Below are 22,225 nucleotides of genomic sequence, written 5' to 3'. Positions count from 1 at the left end.
TCAGAGTCGACCAAGTCTTGTTGTTTGTTGTTATGAATGGCAAAGGCAGGTGCCCCATGAAAGGCGGAGGGCCTCTTTTCTTGAGTTTTTAAACAGCTTTACCCATTTCCTGTGCTGATTTTTTTTTCTTTTTGCATCCTGCCTTCATTTAAGGAAGCCTTACTAGTCACAGGTGACTATGACTGCAATGTTGCTTTACAACAACAGGAAAAGATATTGTAGGAACATTTAGAACATGTCTAAACATCATAAATTGCAGCCTTGTCCATTACAGACCCTTGTTTATGCAGTAAGACTGGATTGGGCTGTTAAAAACTGTATCCTATTCTGCCTATTTATCTGAACTATCTCATTGATAACCTCACCTCTGAAAGAATTTACTTTTTCAGAACTCTTGAGCTGGAGATTCCTCTCCAGTGCTTTGCATCATTGACTTCACACCCTCAGAAATTAAACCAAAATTAAACCACTAGCAACTAAAAGCCAATTTGCAACAGTGGCGAGCATCTGTAGCTCGGGTGTAGGATGCAATCAATTCTATGTGGGACAAACATCACATCAATTAAAAACCAGGATTCACAAACACCAGCTGGAGTCAAACGCCACGATCCCAAATCTTTAATCTCTACCCACACCGACACCAAACAGTATCAGTTCGATTGGAGCAACACAAAAATCATTGGCCATGCTACCAGCCACCATGCTTGTGAGTTCATCGAAGCCTGGCACTTCACAAGCAATTCCATCAACAGACACATTGACCTACAACCAGCCTACAAACCCCTTGGAATCCAAATCAACCACACAGCCAACCAGAGGCAGCACTGACCCTCAACCGACCCATGCAAGCCCCTCCTCTCAGCAGTTCACCTCCCAAATGACCCTGACCTGATGTAACTTCCCCAAGACTCATCACAAGACTCCCCGATGACTCACACCTGACCCATCACAAGATCTATCAAAGACCCTCACTTCACATACCCACACCTGAACCCCATATAAACAGAAGAACACTAATATCTCCTAAAATCAGTGGTGGGATTCAGCTGGTTCACACTGGTTCGGTAGAACTGGTAGCTAACTTTTGGTTGACTTCGGCAAACTGGCTGAAGCCTAGCCCTTTTTCACAAGACCCAGAACAGACTGCCGGAAGTGCATGGATGCCGCTTCTGGAAATCCGTTCTGAGCCACGGAAGCCTCCCAGCCCCAGAACAGCCCACCAGAAGTGCATGGGCGCCACTTCTGGAAGTCCCAGAATGGACTTCCAGAAATGGTCTCCATGCAGAGAACTGGTTGTTCAGGTATTTGAATCCCACCCTGCCTAAACTTCACTGAAGATGTTACTTATCCTGGTAATGAACCTTCACCCTCATCAAAGTCAAATTTTTAAAAGCAATTCATAGGATGTAGATAAAGACTGATGTCTCTCAGGAAGCAAAAAGAAAATATCTGCTGCAAACTCCACGTAGATGTAAGGAAGGGCAGTAAATGCTCAGCTCCACCCAGTCACCCTGACACCGTCCTAAATCAAGGGATTACAGGATCATAAAAAAGAGAGAGCGTAAGTGTGATGTTTAGAATGGTACCTTACCTGATCATATAATATTATTTGCTATTACTGTACCATTACTCCAGTCATAATCAGTCTTTGCTCTTTACACCATTTTTATTATTGGCACTTCCCCTATTACAAATTGCACACACAGTACCTAACGCTATGCCCTGTCTATCTGTACTTACCTTCCATCTTGAGGGTATTGGGCAAGATTTTTCCTTTCTGCAGTAACTTTTGACCACGTTGTGCACCCACATCTGGCCGCACATTTTCATAAGCATCCACTTGCTCTGTGACTTAAGAGACAAGAAGCACATGGTATCAAATTATTTCTTCTGAAAGAGGGTATCTTAAAGCCAAATAAAGATAGAAGATGCATAATCAATTGAGTGTGCACTTTCTTGTGCCATTAAGAAAATTGTAGTCTTTCAAGATGCTACAAGACTTGGCATTTGCTTCACACTATATTCTATTTTTAAAATTTTCTTTTTTTGTCTATAAGAATATTCCAGAAATTACTGCATCCGGAATGAGAAGATAGGAGGAAGGGGAGAAGTAAGTAGGAAGGTTGAGGAGGAGGAGGAGAGGGGGAGAGTGAAGAAGAAGAGGGAAAGAGGGAAGTGAGAGAAGAGGTTAGAGGGTGGATGCGGTTTGGGGGGAAATGGGTGAGCAATACCGAAAGTTGTGTGTATAAATTTATTTTACTCTTTATCTGAAGTATTTTTTATGATGTAATGTAAAATTGAAAATAATTTTTTTTTACAAAAAAAAAGAATATTCCAGAAATTATATAAAGGCATTACCCTTATTACATTACCCTCACAAAGAAAAGGAGGTCAACCTATTACCCAAAGCACTTGAGGGCAAGACAAGAAGTAATGAGTGGAAGATCATTAAACAGAGAAGCAAGGAGAATTTTCCAGACAGTGGGAACAATCAATCAATGGAATGGCTTGCCTCCAGAAGTTGTGGGTGCTCTCTCATTGGAGTTTTTAGAGAAGAGATTGGGTAGCCATTTATGTCCAAGGTCCCTCCAAATCCTATTATTCTATGTCATCATCTCCCAAAGAATAAACACTGCTGCTGCAAGGCTGCCTCATTCATGATGTCGCTTCCAAACCCAGCAGCAGCAGTCAAATGCTGTCATATTATGATTATGATTCTGTTATTTTCCATGTACACTGGGAGTTTCTGTACTGGAGACAAATTCCACACTTGGCCAAATAAAGCTATTCTATTCTATTCTATTCTATTCTATTCTATTCTATTCTATTCTATTCTATTCTATTCTATTCTATTCTATTCTATTCTATATGTCTGCATGACATATGATGGCAGAAATGTATACTAGATTAAAGAATTACTGGCTGCACTTCCAGTCTCTCTCTATTCTAACTCAGCATGAAGAACAGGGGTTCTGTCTGCACATGAAGCAAAGAGAGAGGAAAGAGGCAAGGTGGAGGGCGCACCTCCTTTGAGGTTAGTACTTGGCAGTTGAAAACCCACAAGTTGCTGCTGTCAGTTCTCTGACTTCATGGAGTGATAGCTTCATGGGATTTGAGAAATGGCAGGAAAGGGGCCATTCTCTTAGGTAATAGGGGAATTAGGGGGAACAGAACAATTCTCCCAGCACCCAGGACTCACTTCCTGCCGAAGAGGGCCTGCTTAAAAGCTACTTCTCCCTGCTTTCCTTCCTGCAAGGAAAAGGAAGCAGTGAAAACAGCTGTGCAGTCAGGAGTCTGCAGTTAAGACTACCCCCAGCTTCAATAGCAAAGACCTGGGCAACTTGACCGCAAGGTTGCCTCAGTTTCAAATTTTCAATATGATATCAAGAAAAGTACATCAACGTATGGGAAAACATCTTGTGTGCATACATGCATGTCCTCACAAACACACACATACAAAAATACAAAGATGATGGGTGGGTCTGGCATTTCATCCTGTTCCGTTCAGCACAATTTCCTTCTGAACCTACCTTTGGTGGTATCCAATGAGTTCTTCTCAAAATGTCATTTTTTTTATCACCGATAAATAGAGCGGGCATGTCTAAGAGAGACATTGTTTGGTGCAATAGAGAGCTCTTTCCTACTTCATCTTGCAACCTTTCCTCATAATTGGATGTTTCAAGTTTCTTATGAGTTTAGCATTGTTCCAAAATAGGGAAACTTCTTTCACAATAAACAACCTTCTACAACAACACTAATTCAGAATAATGCTAAACTTATGCCCCAAAAGTGTGCCACACAACATACTTGCGTGAAACAAAGCACATTTGCTACACGTCAAATCATCTTCTCTTCAACTCCAACCCAAGCCCATGTTAGGGAGATGATTTTCCTAGTGTAGATAATGCTTTGTTGGAGCCAGAAGATCTGCCAATTACTTTCCTTAATTTGTCCTGCATTAAATCTGTAAGGACAACATCAGTGTTTTGCCACATTCCTAAAGCAACTTTCACTAGCATATCTTTCTGCCAATTCAAGTAGTGGGAAAATGCGCATTAGCATATTCATGAGGAAGAATTTTATGAATGGAGAAAGGTCCTAATTAACTCACCATCATCATTTCCTGGGCATACCATAATCCTATTAGATCTTTTGTTCCGTTTGGCATAAAAATATCTTCTGAAAATGAGAGACATATAAAATATGAATGACATCAAGATCTGAGTTGAACACATGTTGCTTTGTCGGGGCACAGAGATGACGGTAATGTTCTCTTTTGGACATCAAATGCTCCACAGTGTGAGCCTTTTTGGGAGGACAATTGTGGTTATCACTCATAAGCTTCAAATAGTCGATTAGAATACTATATCGGCTAACAATTATCACTTGGGCCATTAGGGGAAGGTTAGGGTCAGGGAAAATATCTGGGATCCTTATTGGATCCTTATATGCAGCATGGAGTTGAGAAATACATAGTATCAACCTAGAAATCTCTCTCCTCTCCCCAGACTCATCAAAACCATTTAATTCAGAACCTAAAAGTATCTTACTGTATTAATGAGATTTATAAAATTAAGGAATCTCCAATAAACATAGACTAATTTTAATAAATCGGCTATACATATAATCAAAGAAGAACTATTTCTAGCAACTGTTCCCTCAGAAAATTGGAGGCCACCAGATTTGGGAAAGATTGATCTGGGGCAAAGATCCATCTCTTATTCTGGGTTGAAGATCAGACTTGACCCTGAGTACTGTGCTTGTAGCATGACTTTCCAAGAAAGAGGAGATGAACATGCCAAGGACTGAATTTAATCTAATTTAAATTGAGGGCCTTAATTTAATTTAATTGACATACAGCTTATCTAGGCATGTATTTAATCATTTCTTTCGTCTGCCATGCTAAAAATTCTAATCTGCTAAACACTTTTGATTTTTTTTCTGCATGCCAAATTTTCAGAGCCAGATACTACACAGTTTAAGCATTTATGCTTTAGAATTTCAAGTCTACAAAACATCTGGAATTTTACCACCAGATGCTCGCTCTTTGCCTCTAAAGTTAATATGAAGTTATTCCTTCATTTATCTTATCTATTCCCTCCTGTTACCCCTTTGCCAGGCCTATCTTGTAGAGGCTACAAGTTTCTCTTGTACATTGTTCTCCAAATTTGGTGCACAATTCCCACTACTTTCTTGCACTCTGTTATATCATAAGTACTTGCCTCCCATTATGACTCATCAACTTCTTTTGTTTTCTGCGAGCTCGATTGACTGAAAGAAGAAAGGTGGACAGAGAGCATTTCATATAATGGATTTTCTTCACTGCAGCAATTTTGGCACACTAGTATGGTGTGTCTCAATCTCAGTAACTATAAAATGTATGGACTTCAACTACAGAATTCCTCAGTCAGCAACATCTTAAAGTTGCTGAGGATGAGAAACAAGGCACTAGTGTGTCAAAGAGGATAAAAATTACCTGAAGATTTCATATTCCAGGAAAAATAAATTGGGCGGCTGCATGCAACGTTCAGGGAAAGAGTCAAAAGTGGATCAAAACTTCTTCTTCATCCATTTATTCTCCATTAATTCTCTTTCTCAAACACAAATATATGAACACACATATATATTATAACTTGATAAAGTTTGCTCTGAAAAAGGGACCCATCCTACACTATATTGAGTCACATACAGTAAATGCAATTCACTTCTACTTTAGGACATAAAATTGGCTAAGGGGTGCTAAGCTTTTATGCCTCCTCTTCTGTGGTCCTGCCTTCCCCACTGTCTATAATTTGCACTAACAACAGCAACAACAACAACAACAAAAGATAAATAATGCAGATCATTTCCAGTGGTTCATGAGAGCCTCTTTGTTACTTGGTATTCTTAATGACCAACCTGCAACTCTTAAGGAATAACCATAAATCCAATCAGAAGAAACTATCAATAGTTCCTGGCAGATAAATAATAAACTGGGAGGGGTCAATTCATTTGGAAGAGGAACAGTAAAAACAGAGCTAGAAGGGGCAGTATGTGCTCTTAGTAAAAAGCAAGTGGAGGTTTAATACTCCTTCCTCCTCCTATTTTCCCCACAACAACAAGCCTGCAAGGTGGGTTAGGCTAAGAGAGAGTAATTGGCCCAAAGTCACCCAGCTGGCTTCTATGCCTAAGGTATGAAATTCATAGTCTTCCCATTTCTGGACTGGTGCTTAAACCACAAGACCAAACTAGCTCTATTATAAGATGGGATGGTTGTCACAAATAAAGGAAACCTCACAGCTTATAATGCCTCCAAAGTTAATATGATGTTATTTCTTCAGTTATTTTATTCAGCCTAAAATATAATCTTTTAATGAGGTCTCTCAGAATTCTATAACAAAACATCAAAATTAGAGCTCAGGATATTAAAAACATTTAAAACAACAGTCAAAAAGGCCTATCGGGAACCTCAGTTTACCAGAAAGTTATTCCCAAATAATGAATGGGACTATGGAGAAGAATCAAGCTAGGTTCCTGTGAAGCATTGCAAAGGGATTAATCTCAAATAATCTCAACCAAGGAGGACTCATAGAGCATTCTCTCAAGCCATGTAAATTTTAAAAGTAATACAGGTAGTCCTTGATTTACAACCATTCATTCAACAACTGTTTGAAGTTACAACGGCACTTTAAAAAAAGTGATTTATGGCCTGTTCTAGATTTTATGATCACTGCAGTATCCCTAAGGTCATGGTAACTAGCATAATGTCAACCTGCAGCTCAAGTATCCAAATAAAAGTCCAGAATTGCATTGATTGTAGTGAGATCATGTGACCATCAGTTGCAATCTTCCAGCCTGCTTCTGACAAGCAAAATCAAGCCCTATCCAACAAAATGAGTTTCAATGTGGAGAAAAGCAAAGTTTTACATTTAGGCAGGAAAAATCAAAGATACAAGTATAGATTGGTCGAGACCTGGCTTAAAAACAGTAACTGTGAGAGGGACCTTGGAGTCCTAGTGGACAATCACTTAACTATGAGCGAGCAGTGTGCAGTAGCAGCCAAAAAAGCTAATACAATCCTGGGTTGTATAAACAGAGGCATAGAATCAAGATCACACGAGGTATTAGTACCGCTTTATAAAACTCTAGTAAGACCACACCTGAATACTGCAGCCAATTTTGGTCACCATATCACAAAAAAGATGTCAAGTTTGGAAAAAATTTAGAGAAGAGCTACTAAGATGATCAAAGGCCTGGAGACTAAGACATACGAAGAACAGCTGCAGGACTTGGGTTTGGTTAGTCTAAAGAAAAGAAGAAATAGGGGAGACATGACAACAATATTCCAGTATTTGAGGGGCTGCCACCAAGAAGAAGGGGTCATGTTATTCTCCAAAGCACCAGAGGGCAGGACAAGAAACAATAGTTGGAAACTGACCAAAGAGAGAAGCAACCTGGAATTAAGGAAAAACTTCCTGACAGTGAGCACAATTAACCAGTGGAGCAGCTTGCTCCAGAAATTGTGGGAGCTCCATCACTGGAGATTTTTAAGAAGAGGCGCTAGACAGTCACTTGTCTAAGATGGTATAGGGTCTCCTGCTTGAGCAGGGGGCTGGACTAGAAGGCCTCCAAGGTCCCTTACAGTTCTATTCTATTCTATTCTATTCTATTCTATTCTATTCTATTCTATTCTATTCTATTCTATTCTACGGGGGAAGCTGGATTTACTTAATAACCTTGTGATCCATTGAATAATTACAATAATTCGCTTAACGTTGTGTCAAAAAAGGCTGTAAAATTGGGATTGACTTAATAACTGCTTTGCTTAAACATGAAAAATCTGGTTCCAGTTGTGGTCGTAAATCAAGGACTAGCTACATCCAAATGGGAAGAAATATTGTCACTATCTATATTGGAGGCATTAGATTTCATTAGCCTATTAGATTTAACCCATCGGAGATAGCAAAATTTTGTTTTTAGTTGCGAAGTCATGTCCAACCCATCGCAACCCCATGGACAACGTTCCTCCAGGCCTTCCTGTCCTCTGCCATCTTCTGGAGTCAATTTAAGCATACGCCTACTGCTTCAGTGACTCCATCCAGCCACCTCATTCTCTGTCGTCCCCTCCTTCTATTGCCCTCAATCTTTCCCAGCATTAGGCTCTTCTCCAGTCCTTCTCATTAGGTGGCCAAAGTACTTGAGTTTCAACTTCAGGATCTGGCCTTCTAAAGAGCAGTCGGGGTTGATCTCCTCTAGCAAAATAACTTACAGGAAATATTTAACCATACATTTCTTTCATTAATTTTCTGAATGTAAAGATACGTACCTTGCCGGAGCGTTAGAAAACAAAAAACAGAGCCAAGGCAAACAATCATATATCCCAGCGCTACAGACCAAATCATCCAGTACTGAACAACTTTTAATGGGATGCAAGGGAAGGAAGAAAAAGATACGATTAGGCCTTATTAAGCTTCAATTCAAAGATATTTCTAAAGCAAGAAGCAGGATTTTTTCTACAGATAATGCACATATGTAGTAAATAATATATTGATAATATTAACATTAAATAAAAACTGCAACAAATAAATTCAAATATATATGCTTGACGATAAATCAATTTGTATTCCCTCCATTTGAAAGAAAAGAAGATGTGTTTTCTAAGACAGCGCCTGCTATGCCCTTTCTAGTTTTTAATAAGCACTTGTATTAAATATAACGGTACTTTTTTAAAAAAAAAATCAAATACTGGTTGAATCTGTTGCCCATCACAATTTTTAGCATGTTTTCATATTACATTTGCACAGTGTAAATAAACATTAGGCACTGAGCATTTTGAATGTTAATTTTTCAAACTAAGTCTCCTGTCTTCAGGGCTGGACGTTAGGCTTAAAAGCTATTATCAATTTTTCAGCTCCTGATGAAACAGTCAATGCTAGTAAAAAATCCAAGCATAGAATACTACACTGTTATTCATAGCTTGTTACCTATCTGCACAATAAGGCAACAAATGTACATATGGTGCTAATTGGAAAATATGACTAGATTACTGTATATAGCAATGTTTCTCAACCTTGGCAACCTAGGTTGAGAAACACTGGTATATGGTGTAAGGAGAATGACATTGGCAGAGATTTGCAGAAATCATTTCCTATGCAAAAAAGTTGAAGCATTTTTAATGTCCAAAACGAGATAACATTTGGAATCTGCTCAGGCAGATACTTTCCTAATTCACTCGAGGGGGTGGGGGAAATAAAAAGAGCATTGCAAGATTCTCAATAAAAGTAATATTAGCCTTCCTGTAGAGTTGATGTCCCACTCTGATCTATGGACTCCCACTTGAAGATCTTTTTTATCATATAGATTACCCTTAACCCTCTGTTTAAATGTAGACCAGCAGTTCTCTCATATGCAGGGGCCCCTGAGGACCCTAAGATATTTCAAGAGGGCCAGTAGTAAAAAATATGTCATTGGGAAACACAACGTCTGCTGAGTGAACACAGATAATATATGCAAAGAATATTACATTGCACAGAAAACACACACATGCTGTCCTATGTCTGTGTCTGATAATGAGAAAAGGATGAGGTATGGATGGTAGCACTACAGGAGAAAAACAAGGTTGGAAGAAGGCCCCAATTTTTTTTAAAAAAAGATTGAGAAACACAGATCTAGATTATAGTTTCTATAAATAAATATTATTGGGTTATAATATGAATTTTTCAAAAGCAAAGTTATCATTTTTTCAAATTGGAAATACAGATAGTCCTCAACTTACAACCACAATTGAGCCCAAAATTTCTGTTGTTATGTGAGACATTTATTAAGTGAGTTTTGCCCCATTTTACGACCTTTCTTGCCTCAGTTGTTAAGTGAATCACTGCAGTTGATAAGCAATTGTTAAGCGAATCTGGCTTCCCGATTGACTTTGCTTATCAGAAGGTCGCAAAAGGTCATGATCACATAACCCCGGGACACAGCAGCGGTCATAAATATGAACCAGTTGCTGAGCATCTGAATTTTCATCACATGCTGCAAAGGTCGTAATTGTAAAAAAACGGTCATAAGTCGCTTTTTTCAGCGCCGTTGCAATTTTGAGCGGTCACTAAACAAACTGTTGTGAATTGAGGACTACCTGTAATAGATTTGGATTTTATAAACCTGTTAGCATTTCTGAGTTTATAATAACTTATATCCAATCACAGCTTCTCTTCCCACTCATTAACTTAGAGTCGCACCTGTCTTTGCTATCACCTCTAGATGAAAATGGCATGTCTGGTTTTTCCAGTGGCAGGAATAGTTCCCAGCATCTTCAAGAGTTACTCTTGGAAGGATCAACGAAACAAGACTAGCATTCATATCTAGTGAGTAGCGAATGGAACGCCGTATTGTCATATTAATCAGAACTATATTTTGATCTGGTGAATCATGCTGAATCCAGAGCAGTGTTCCATCTGTCCAGTTTCTGTGCACTGGGGCATCACAAGAAAAATATTTGGGATCCATTGCTGAATGAGGCAAGTCTTCCTGGTGCTCTGCAGAAAAAAACTTACTAATAATAAGTTAAGCTGAAGCATAATTTTTACATTAATTTCACTTATGAAATTTGAAGATGTTTTAAAGCTTAGGTGCATTTTGGCTACACTTCAGACAGCTCAGAAATTTAAAGAGTAATGATTCTGTTTTAAAGAAGCTTTAATTTTCAATTTAAAAAAATGAACTTAAAATATTTGTAAGATTCATTCCATGATAGTTCTATATGTTGCAGATAGTGGAAAGTATAGCCTAACACAACTAAAGGATTTTGGTTGAAAAAAAAAGTAACCATCATCTAGATCAGGGGTGTTCAAACTTGGCCCTTTTATGATTTGTGGACTTCAACTCCCAGAATTCCTCAGCCACGCTGGCTGAGGATTCTGGGAGTTGAAGTCCACAAGTCATAAAACAGACAAGTTTGAAGACCCCTGATCTAGATTGATGGGTTACAACCTACATCCTACCAAAGATGCATTCGTAATCCCCTTACTCACACTCTTTCCCATACAAATTTATACTTCTTCCCTATTCATTTTAGTCATTGCCTTGCCCGTATGGTAATAGAAAAATTACTCACCCCACCCCACCCCACCCCACCCCAATGAAAAATGGAAGTCAGTTCTGATTCGGCCTCAAGGGTGGTGGAATCTCCAGCTAGAGTGGGGCGAGGAGTAAAAAGACTGGGGAGCTTGGAGTCCTTGCAGAGAAGGAATCAACGGAGACCACTATCACCATCATTCTACCTTGGAATTCCTGAAGCCTTCATCCGGCTGTTCCCTTGTAAATACCGCAGCTAAGCAATAATAAAGAAGCAACTCTGATTAACTCACGGTGTTGTTCTGGTTCCTGGTGCCTGACATAAGGGAAAGAGCTGTTTCCATCTGAAAAATGACCATCACGATCTTCATAGCCTTTTTTCTCATATGTTTTCATTTTCTCTTGGAGGTTGTCAGAGTCATTTCCACCTGAAAAAATAGCTTCAGGTAAACCAGAGGTCCCCAACTCCTGGTCTGTGGACCAGCACTGAGCTATGGCATGCCAGAAACCAGGCTGCACAAACAAGCCAAATCCCACACACAGGATGAAGATAGTACACGAAACCAAGCCCCCTCCAGTCCACGGAAAAAACCTCTCTCCACAACAGGTGCCTGGTGCCCAAAAGGTTGGGGGCCACTGGGGTAAACCAGATTCATTGGGAGATGGGTGGCGTATAAATTTAATGAATTATTATTATGCTTCCTCCACAATCAGCTAGATGTTTAGATAGGATTTGGCATTTTTATCCATCTAATCCTTCTCAAGAGGCAGATGTCGTTATTATTTACCTAGCCCACTCTTTTTTCATCCCAGAAAATTACTTTTTTCCCAGCCCCACATTTTTCTCTTCTATCCCTCTTATTATTTTTCCTTAAGTGGTCTCTTATGCATATGTTAGACTATCATGGTCGCCTTATCCTTTAACCATCCACTGTCAAAGGACTTGAGGATTCTGCCTTGCAGATCGAAAGGCAAAGTATTATGGGGTATATTCTTAGTTTGTACAGGATGTTGTCCATAAGAATAATACCATCTAAGCAATTATCACAATTATTCTTCTTCCATATGTATATATTTTATTGTTAAATATACCTTTCTTCCAGGAGACGACATACAGATATTTAAGTTTTCTCCATTAAAATCAGCCCTGGGAGGCTGGGCTGGGTAGGAAGAGAGACTGATTGGCCCCAAGGCAGCTTAGCTAGATTCTGTGGCTGAGGGAAGATTTTAACCTGGCTCTCCTTGGTCCCAGTCAATCAGTGTAATTACTATATCATGCTGGGTCTTCTTTCTCTTCTTTCTTGTCTAGTAGGATATCTACCACATTTTTTGGACACCAGTGACTAATTTGAAGGCCATACTGTTACCTGATAAGCTGTGCTACCTAGATTCTTTTCATCCTGGATTTATGCATCATCAACGAACGATACATAGCATTTTGAATACAAAATAAAAGATGAATTTCCTACCTACTGTTTCTAGAGCAGACTTCTCAAATGGATGACAAATGGTGGATGTTCAAAGTGAGGGATGGCGGGAACTAGGGAGAACAGTCAATACTGTAACAACTTTTTATTATTAATAGCTTTTAGAATTATAACACTTACGAATCCTGGTTGGGAGCATATGTGGGTTTCCTGACAGGCCATTCCAATGACAGGTAAACCAAGTGGTATTTTGCACACCAGTTCTGTAGAGTGACAAGCCCCACATAGCATTCAATCTTGCCTCTGGGTGGTGGTACCCCACATTTATATACAGCAGTTCATTCCTTTTTGGACCAAGCCAGATCAGATCTAAGTCACTTGAAGTCAGAGCTTGATCCAGAATGCAGGATAAAGAAACTTGCTGAAATTCTGGAACATGAGATACAGTCATTAAAACTTTTGTTTCTTTCTAGGGCAAGTATTTTTTTCTGATTAATGTTTGTAGATCACTTTTTCATCACATGGAAGTGCTCAACAAGTCAAATAAAAACAACGATACTTTCAAAATAAAATATATAATTAGTAAGCATCAAAGAATTTATCATTGTTACTACCAACTGAAAAAGGAATTTTTCAATTAAAAGTTTCTCAAGAAGAATACAGTTCTCATACTATTTAAAATACAACACAGCAAATTCTTAAAATGGATTAAATTAAGCCAGCAAATTAGAATAGGGATCCAATGACAAATGGAGCAATTTACACAGCTTTTAAAAATTAATAAACAATATCTAAACTGATACTCAGTTTATTTTATTTTTTTTATCCCAATATTTAGTAGTACCGGATGGTTTCCAAAACTGAATTTCAGATCTCCAATTTTCTGAAAATGGTTAAAATAATACTTACTGAATACATGTATTGTCTATGTACTGTATTTTTTTAAAAGAGACAGATCTACAACCAAAAATACATGACATAACAGGAAAAAAGACATGGGGAGTGATAAGAAAAGCAAACAAACCTAGTTATGGTGCTTTTTGATCTCAAGCTTGCTACTTGTGAGCCTCAGATATTTGGATTGGGACTGGGCAAAATGGAAAAAAGACACTCATTGTTTCTAAAGTTTTACACTGCACAGAATAACAGAGTTGAAAGGGATCATGGAGATCTTCTCGTCCAACTCCCTGCTCAGGCAGGAAACTCTGTACCGTTTCAGACAAATGGTTGTCCAATCTCTGCTTTAAAATCTCCAGTTTTGGAGCATCTACAACTTCTAGTGGCAAGTCATTCCACTGATTAATTATTCTAACTGTCAGGACACTGCTGACTTACCCGTGATATACCTGCATGTTAATCTGAAATCAGTTATCAGCTCAGTCTTCAACCATCCCCAACCATCTACAAGACCCACCTGTGACTTGGATCACCTGCAGTGTTTCCATGGCTGCTTCAGTGGATGCAGTCCAGTAGTAGGAGAGCCATAGAAGAAGCAAGGAGCACAGAACGGATGCCATTGTCTCCTTCCTACCAGCTAAAGCAAACAAGGCTCAAACAAACCTAAAGAAGTGGTCAGAACAGCAACAATTTTAGCAAAGGAGACTGCTCTGAAGCGTGAATTCTACATTAAACTCCCCTGAGAGCTGAATGGTTGCCCCAAGGGAGAAGAGAAAAAGCAGAGAAATAATTCCACCAATGCACAGTAATTGAGAGTGTAAACTTAATGTCTAATGTCTATGCAAAGTTTATTTCTGTATTTAACACCTTTACTACATTCAAACTAGCCACAGTGGTCTCTTTAGGAACTGTGGGTCTGAGTTCCCAGGCCTGTGCTTTTCTTCTCTTGGCTTGGGGGAAACGTAGATTTTTAAATAAACCTTGAGAAAACTGGGCCATTGCAGCTCCAGTTGGGTTCTCTAAAGCAGACAGAGGTCTCTTCAAAATGAAACACAAATGTTTGTTAAGGTTGCACACCATTACTGTATTTGGTGGGCTGATTATTAATTATAGCATATGCTAATTTTTACTCTGATTGTTTGCCCTTTCATAACTATCCATCCCCAAAATTTTAGTTTTTCATAATCACGATGGTCATTGCAGCAATAGGAATTTTAAGGACATTCTAGGACAATATTTTAAGGCAGCATTTCTTAACCCTGGCAACTTCCAACTGTATGGACTTCAACTCCCAGAATCCCCATCATTGGCCATTCTAGTTGTGAAATTCTGGGATTTAAAGAACACACACAAAGATAAATGACCAATGTCGGGAAACAGTTTTAAGGTACCAGGTAGAATTCATTTGATCCTACTCATCTTCTAAGGAATTCAGATAGAGATGATAGATAGATAGATAGGATGGATGGATGGATGGATGGATGGATGGATGGATGGATGGATGGACGGACGGACAGATGGACAGAGATGATAGATAGATAAGCAAAATGGGGAGTGCAATGATATAAAGGAGTTGTGCAAAAATCCTTGTTACTGCCGTGTGTGTATGTGTGTTGTTGGCTGGTGTGGTGTGGGTTGGATACTAAAAAGATGAGTGTTGGGAAAAAAGCAGGATGCTCATAATTAAGAACAATTTGTTGAAATGGACCCTAAATATGCAGAATAAGATGGCTGAGGTTTCCTCTGGCCCAGGGATTCCCAAACTGTTCAGCTCAGAGATCCCTTCATGACATTTCAGATTGTTCCTCAACCCCCAAACATGTACTATCTGAAAATAATTTAATAAATACTACTTTAATAATAATAATAATAATAATAATAATAATAGTAAAGTTGGAAGGGACCTTGGAGGTCATCTAGTCCAACCCCCTGCTCGGGCAGGAAACCCTACACCATTTCGGACAAGTGGCTGTCCAGTCTCTTCTTAAAAACTTCCAGTGTTTGGAGCATTTACTGCTTCTGGAGACAGGTTGTTCCACTGATTAATTGTTCTCACTGTCAGGAAGTTTCTCCTTAGTTCTAGGTTGCTTCTCTCCTTGATTAGTTTCCACCCGTTGCTTCTTGTTCTGCCTTCAGGTGCTTTGGAAAATAGCTTGATTCCCTCTTCTTTATGGCAGCCCTGAGATATTGGAATACTGCTATCATGTCCCCCCTTGTCCTTCTCTTCGTTAAACTATACATACCCAATTCTCGCAACCGTTCCTTATATGTTTTAGCCTCCAGTCCCCTAATCATCTTTGTTGCTCTTCTCTGTACTCTTTCTAGAGTCTCAACATCTTTTTTCCATCGTGGTGACCACAACTGGATGCAGTATTCCAAGTGTGGCCTTACCAAGGCATTGAAGAGTGGTATTAATACTTCGCGTGATCTTTATTCTATCCCTCTGTTAATGCAGCCTAGTACTGTGTTGGCCTTTTTGGCAGCCGCCGCACACTGCTGGCTCATATTTAACTGATTGTCTACTAGGACTCCGAGGTCCCTCTCACAGTTACTACTATTGAGCATGGTGCCACCTATACTATATCTGTGCATTTGGTTTTTCTTGCCTAAATGTAGAACCTTGCTTTTTTCACCATTGAATTTCATTTTGTTAGTTAGTGCCCAGTGTTCAAGTCTGTCCAGATCCTTCTGTACCTGAAGCCTGTCTTCTGGAGTGTTGTCTATTCCTGCCAGCTTGGTGTCATCTGCAAATTTGATGAGTTCCCCATCTATCCCTTCATCCAAATCGTTGATGAAGATGTTTAAGAGTACTGGGCCCAGAACAGAGCCCTGGGGCACCCCACTACACACTTCCCTCCATATAGATGCAGTTCCATTGAGGACCACTCGCTGAGTACGGCCGGTCAGCCAGCTACGGATCCATCTGGTGGTGGTTCTGTCTACCCCACATGTTTCTATCTTGTCAAGTAGTAGGTTGTGATCTACTTTATCAAATGCCTTACTGAAGTCCAAGTAAATTATGTCCACATCATTCCTCTGATCCACTAATTTTGTCACTTGGTCAAAGAATTCAATAAGATTTGTCTGGCATGATCTATTTTTGACAAACCCATGTTGGCTTTTAGTAATGACTTTGTTTGCCTCTAGGTGTTCGTTGATTCGTTGTTTGATTATCTTTTCCAGGATCTTCCCAGGTATTGAGGTCAGGCTGATAGGTCTGTAATTTCCTGGATCCATTTTTTTTCCTTTTTTGAGGATGGGAACTACATCAGCTCTTTTCCAGTCCTCTGGTAGTTCCCCTGTGTTCCAGGATCTTTGAAAAATATAGTTCAGTGGCTCCGATATCACATCTGCCAGTTCCTTGAGAACTCTGGGGTGTAATCCATCTGGTCCTGGCGATTTGAACTCATCTAGCTGGACAGGTGCTCCCTAACCATTTTCTTGCCTATCTTAACTTGTGTTTCTGTTTTGTTTTTTATGGCACTATTTTTGATAGGTTTGTCTGTTTTTTCCCTTTGTGTAAAGACAGATGCAAAAATGAGTTAAATAGTTCTGCTTTCTCCCTGTTGCTTGTCACCTTCTTGCCACTTCCACCCACTAATGGACCAATCATTTCCTTCACTTTTTTCTTGTTTTTTACATGTTGAAAGAAGCTTTTTTTGTTATTTTTGACTTTGGTCGCAAGCCTTAGTTCATTTTGAGCCTTGGCTTTCTTCACTTCATCTTTGCAGGCTCGGGCTATTTGCTGATATTCTGACTTAGTTATGTTCCCCTCTTTCCTTTAACTAACAGTATTATGAATAATAACAAGAACAATGACTAGCTCCATCAACCCTGGGTATGGGGGGTGAGCGGGATGATATTGGCCACTTTGGAGAATCCTTCTCTAGCCAATCTTTATGGGGAAGCATTACAATTGGTAAACAGACAGTTCCATCATGGTTTTCACAGCAAGAGTATTTGCCACAATTTTCTCCTCTCTTTCCCTTTTAATGAAACTTGATACAGGCAGTCCTCAGCTTACAACCATTGACTGAGCAACCACTTGGAATTACAACGGCACTGAATAAAGTGACTTATGACCCATCCTCCCACTTATGACTATTGCAGCATTCCTGTGGTCACATGATAAAAAAATTTGGGTGCTGGGCAACAGGCATGTGTTTACAATGGCTGCAGAGTCCAGGGGGGGGAGTCATGTGATTGCCATTTGCAACTTTTCCAGCTGACTTCTGACCAGCAGAAATCAATGGGGAAGCTGGATTTGCTTAATGACTGCAGGATTCACCTGCATTGATTCACTTACCAGCTGTGGCAAAAAGGTTGTAAACAATTGCCTTCCTTAGCCAAGGAAATTCTAACCCCAATTATGATTGTAAGTTGAGGACTACCTGTATAGGGTCACCGCAGCATTACATGTCCTGGAATCTGCAGGAAGGAAAATTGCAGCTATTGATAGATGTTCCAGCCAATGGGAAAATAGCTTCCCACATCCCACGTTGTAAAACAGAATTTTGTCATTTTCACGTGAAGTATTAGTACCGCTTTATAATAACTATAAAATACCGCTTTATAGTAAAGCCACATCTGGAATACTGCATCCAGTTTTGAACATGAGGGAAGTTAGCCCAGAGAAGTAAATATTAAAAAGGGCAGAAAAATATATTTTTCCTCAAAAAGGACTTTTTAAAACTAAACCTGGCCACAAATCTATCTCTCTGCCCCAAGCTAGCCCCATATAAATGCAGATGTAAAACCATCAGAGAATTGAAGCCAGAGCAATCAAGAAGACAAAGAGAAAATCTGCATACCCCACCCAAACTCTAGGAGTCATTAGCCCCATCACCTGGGAAGCAGGATATGATAATAGGATTAAACCACAGATATCAAGGCCTAGAAAAACACTCAGAAACAGCCTCAAGGTTCATGCCACAGGAACAGGAAACTATTCCAAACAAGGCTAGAGAGGTTATAAAAACCTACTGCCCATGTGCTCAACTCCTCTTTTTCCTCTCCTCTGCTCTTTCTTGCAAGGACCATCTTTCTGCTTCTTCAATAAACTGTAACCTTCTTCCTAAAGCAGTCTCCATGTTGCTTATTTATTCCCGGCTTGGATGAACCAGGATGAAGATTTACTTCTGACAAACACATTACAAAAAAAGAGGTTGAGACTTTTGGAAAAAGTGCAAAGAAGAGCAACTAAGATGATTAAAGGCCTGGAGACTAAAACATATGAAGAGCAGTTGCAGAATTTGGGAATGGCCAGTCTAGAGCAGGGGTCTTCAAACTTGGCCCTTTTATGACTTGTGGACTTCAAGTCCCAGAATTCCTCAGCCAGCATGTCTGGCTGAGGAATTCTGGGAGTTGAAGTCCACAAGTTATAAAAGGGCCAAGTTTGAAAACCCCTGCTCTAGAGAAAAGGAGGGTTAGGCGGGACATGATAGCAGTATTCCAGAATTTGAGACGCTGCCACAAGGAGGAGGGGGTCAATTTATTTTCCAACGCACCAGATGGCAAGATAATAAACAACTGATATAAACTAATCAAGGAGAGAAGCAACCTGGACTTAAGGAGAAACTTCCTAATAGTGAGGAAAATCAACTGGTGGAACAGCTTGCCTTCAAATGTTGGGAGTGCTTCATCACTGGAGGTTTTTAAGAAGAGACTGGACAGCCACTTGTCTGAAATGATATAGGGTCTCCTGCTTGAGCAGGGGGCTGTATTCTGATTGATCCTTGAACTGTAAGATTCGCATGGCAGCCAAAGACTCATGCAAGAGGGCCTTATTTCAGCTAGCAGACAAGAACTGCTGCCTCTGGCACAGGAGATTCATTGCATTTCTGCAGGCATGCTGCTGCTCTTAATCAGTCATCCCAAGGTGATGGTTTGGGGAGGGGTTCCTGTGGTTGGCAAAAATGTTTTGCAGCTGGAACCGACAATGGATGTGTGGGCAGAGCTCTAACAGCCAGCAACTGATGCTGAAATTAACCATGACACAGGACATTTCAACCCAAGATTTAGCTGAGCTGCAAAATAGGCACCACATCAGGGTGTTGTCAAGCAGGAAAACTAACAATCTTTTCCATAAATAGGTATTGTTCCTAACCATCATGTCACCCAAATGTGTTTTCTGATGTCACACACAAGCACCACCATTTTATATTGTGCAAGATAGGTGGCAAACTACTGTACTGATATACTGCAAATAAACAAACATACTTGCATCATGTACTACACATGTATACTTGTAAGAATAAGTTTGCATTGCAAAGTGTGTTTCATCACAAGTCCTGCTATACACACACACACACACACAATGGATGCCTATGATTCCGTAGAACAGTGGTGGCGAACCTATGGCACCCATGCCAGAGGCGGCACTCGGAGCCCTTTCTGTGGGCACATGCGCCATTGCCCCAGCCTTGCCTCCTCCTGTGATCCCCTTCTCACCAGCAGCCTCCTGGAGGAGAGTCACCCCCGAGCGTGGCCCATGCGGAGCAGTGCAGCCAAGGACATGGCAGGCCAGGCAGCATAGACAAGACTCTGCCCTCACACCCCATCATGCACAGTTGATGCTGCGGAGTGTAGGCAGAGGGCATGGCCGCAATGGTGCTGCTGGGCTGCCTGGGCGATCTGCAGCAGGCCCTGGAGGCGGTGAGTGGCCCTGTGGGCAGGTGGGGTGGAGGCAAGGCAGGGGGTGGAGCAGGGGCAGGGCCAGTTTTTGGGCACTCGGTCTCTAAAAGGTTCGCCATCACTGCTGTGGAATGATCTTGCCTTCTTGAATCTCCCATCCTTATTTTAGCTGAGGTATAACAGAATGCCAAAAATATATTCAACATTAACATCTTATCACTGTCTCTTAAAATTGATGATGATGATGATGATTGATGATGGAGGAGACTTTAAAGGTCTTCTAATCCAACCCCTGCTCAAGCAGGAAACCCTGTAGAATTTCAGACAAATGGTTGTCCGATCTCTTCTTAATAGTTTCCAGTAATGGAGCACTCACAACTTCTGAAGGGCAAGTCATTCCACTGAATAATTGTTCTAACTGTCGGGAAACTTCACCTTATTTCTAGGAAGGTTCTCTCCTTGATCATTTTCCATCCATTGCTTCTTGTCCTGTCTTCAGGTGCTTTGGAGAATAACTTGACTCCCTCTTCTTTGTGGCAGCGCCTGAGATACTGGAACACTGCTGTCATGTCCCCCCTCGTCCTTCTCTTCATTAAACTAGACATACCCAATTCTAGCAACCGTTCCTCATATGTTTTAGCCTCCAGTCCCCTGATCATCTTTGTTGCTCTTCTCTGTACTCTTTCTAGAGTCTCAGCATCTTTTTTACATCGTGGCAACCAAAACTGGACGCAATATTCCACGTGTGGTCTCACCAAGACTTGCTCCAGTCTTGTGCTTTTCAGATGAATTACAATCCACACTCAAGGATTCCTTTGTTGATTTTGCAATTGTGTTGTTTAGGCTGCAATTTCCCACCATAAGTATTCTGCACTACGCAACTCCTATTATTCCATCTGTGATTCCATTGGGCCTGCTTCCAAATGAGGCATGTATAGCATCTGTTTTTATTTGTACTTGAAAAACCTCCTATTATGACTTCCTGTTTTTGGAAGTCTTTCTTGAGTGATAGAGCTAAGAATCTTGTATCTGGAAATACCCAAAGTACATTTTGCTGCTGGCAGAGCAGATTTATTTCTGCCCATACAGTGTGATTTGCATTTTCTAACTGAATATGATAGTTTCAATCTGTCTCATACAAAAATAAGCAATTAGCAGCTTTCTTTCTTTCTTTCTTTGCATGGGAGAGCCAATTTGGCAATGCCACCAGTTGCTCTCTTCCAGAGAAATCCCTCTCTGTCTGGTCTATTCAGGAGGAGGAACTATAAAGTGGCAACTTCTTTTCTTATTTTTTTCCCAGATGTTTGAACAACTGTGGGGTGGGGGTAGTGGTTAAAGGTTACATTCCTTTCAAAATGAGAGTCAAACCACAGTGAAAACAAGTATTTCCTGACAACTGTGGCTACAAATATTAAGAGAAATTCAGTACCTTAGTATATGAAGAAAACATTGAATTTCTGCACACTATGCAACCCAAAGTGCAGAGTTGTTGTATGGAGGGGAAAATATACACTGCTTACTATACTATAGTTCTTTGGGCTAATTCACCCAATATACTTTGTTATAATGTAGTCTGCTTGGGTTTTGATTATGATTTATGCCTTAGGATTGATATCTTGCCTGGGCACTGGCTAGTTCAAAATTTTTCAGCTAGTTCCTTATATTTGGATTTTAGTTCCAAGAATTTTCCAGCCACACCAAACTTCAGCAGTTAGACCATAATGTTTGTAGTTAGCTATAGAGTTTATGAAACTGAGACATTTTAAGGGTTCAGATTAGTAGTTCTGTATAGAGATAGGCCTTGACTTACAACCGCCATTCAGTGACCATTCAAAGTTACAATGGCACCGACAAAAGTGACTTATGACCATTTTTTACACTTATGACCACTGCAGGATCCCCATAGTCATGTGATTACAACTGTCCCGGGGTCATGTGATTCCCCTTTTGTGACCTGCTGACAAGCAAAGTCAATGGGAAACCCAGATTCCCTTAACGACCGTGTTAGTAACTTAACAACTGCAGTGATCCACTTAACAACTTTGCCAAGAAAGGTCGTAAAATGGGATAAAACTCACTTAACTACTGTCTTGCTTACTAACAGAAATTTTGGGCTCAATTGTGGTCATAAGCGGAAGACTACCTATATATTGTATTGGAAGAATACCAGTCTCTGTCCATACTCTAGTGAGTCACAACAATAACAGAAAAGCCAGAAA

General features: G+C 40.2%; 1 protein-coding gene across 6 annotated transcripts in view; it reads right to left on the bottom strand.

Moving 5' to 3' along the window:
- Positions 1 to 18,202, bottom strand: part of CD19 (CD19 molecule) — a 32,476-nt gene extending 14,274 nt beyond the window's left edge. For 3 of the 6 annotated variants that reach the window (XM_039335304.1, XM_039335303.1, XM_039335305.1), the window contains exons 1-8: positions 13,891 to 14,061; positions 12,657 to 12,905; positions 11,343 to 11,477; positions 10,215 to 10,511; positions 8,306 to 8,395; positions 5,223 to 5,271; positions 4,112 to 4,179; positions 1,741 to 1,851 (exon numbers count right to left, since the gene is read on the bottom strand). In XM_039335304.1, the coding sequence (XP_039191238.1) occupies positions 1,741 to 1,851; positions 4,112 to 4,179; positions 5,223 to 5,271; positions 8,306 to 8,395; positions 10,215 to 10,511; positions 11,343 to 11,477; positions 12,657 to 12,905; positions 13,891 to 13,993 (1,102 nt within the window). In that variant the 5' untranslated portion in view covers positions 13,994 to 14,061. Of the gene's footprint in view, positions 1 to 1,740; positions 1,852 to 4,111; positions 4,180 to 5,222; positions 5,272 to 5,476; positions 6,962 to 8,305; positions 9,842 to 10,214; positions 10,512 to 11,342; positions 11,478 to 12,656; positions 12,906 to 13,890; positions 14,062 to 18,184 lie in introns of those variants that run through there. The other 3 variants (XM_039335302.1, XM_039335307.1, XM_039335306.1) reach the window with 3 other exon arrangements.
- Positions 18,203 to 22,225: the final 4,023 nt, after the last annotated feature.

This window comes from Crotalus tigris, unplaced genomic scaffold, assembly GCF_016545835.1.
Source record: "Crotalus tigris isolate CLP2741 ecotype Arizona unplaced genomic scaffold, ASM1654583v1 scf7180000017639.5415321, whole genome shotgun sequence".
NCBI lineage: Eukaryota > Metazoa > Chordata > Lepidosauria > Squamata > Viperidae > Crotalus > Crotalus tigris.
Note: the sequence above shows the minus strand (reverse complement) of the source record. Positions and strands in the feature narration are given on the sequence as shown.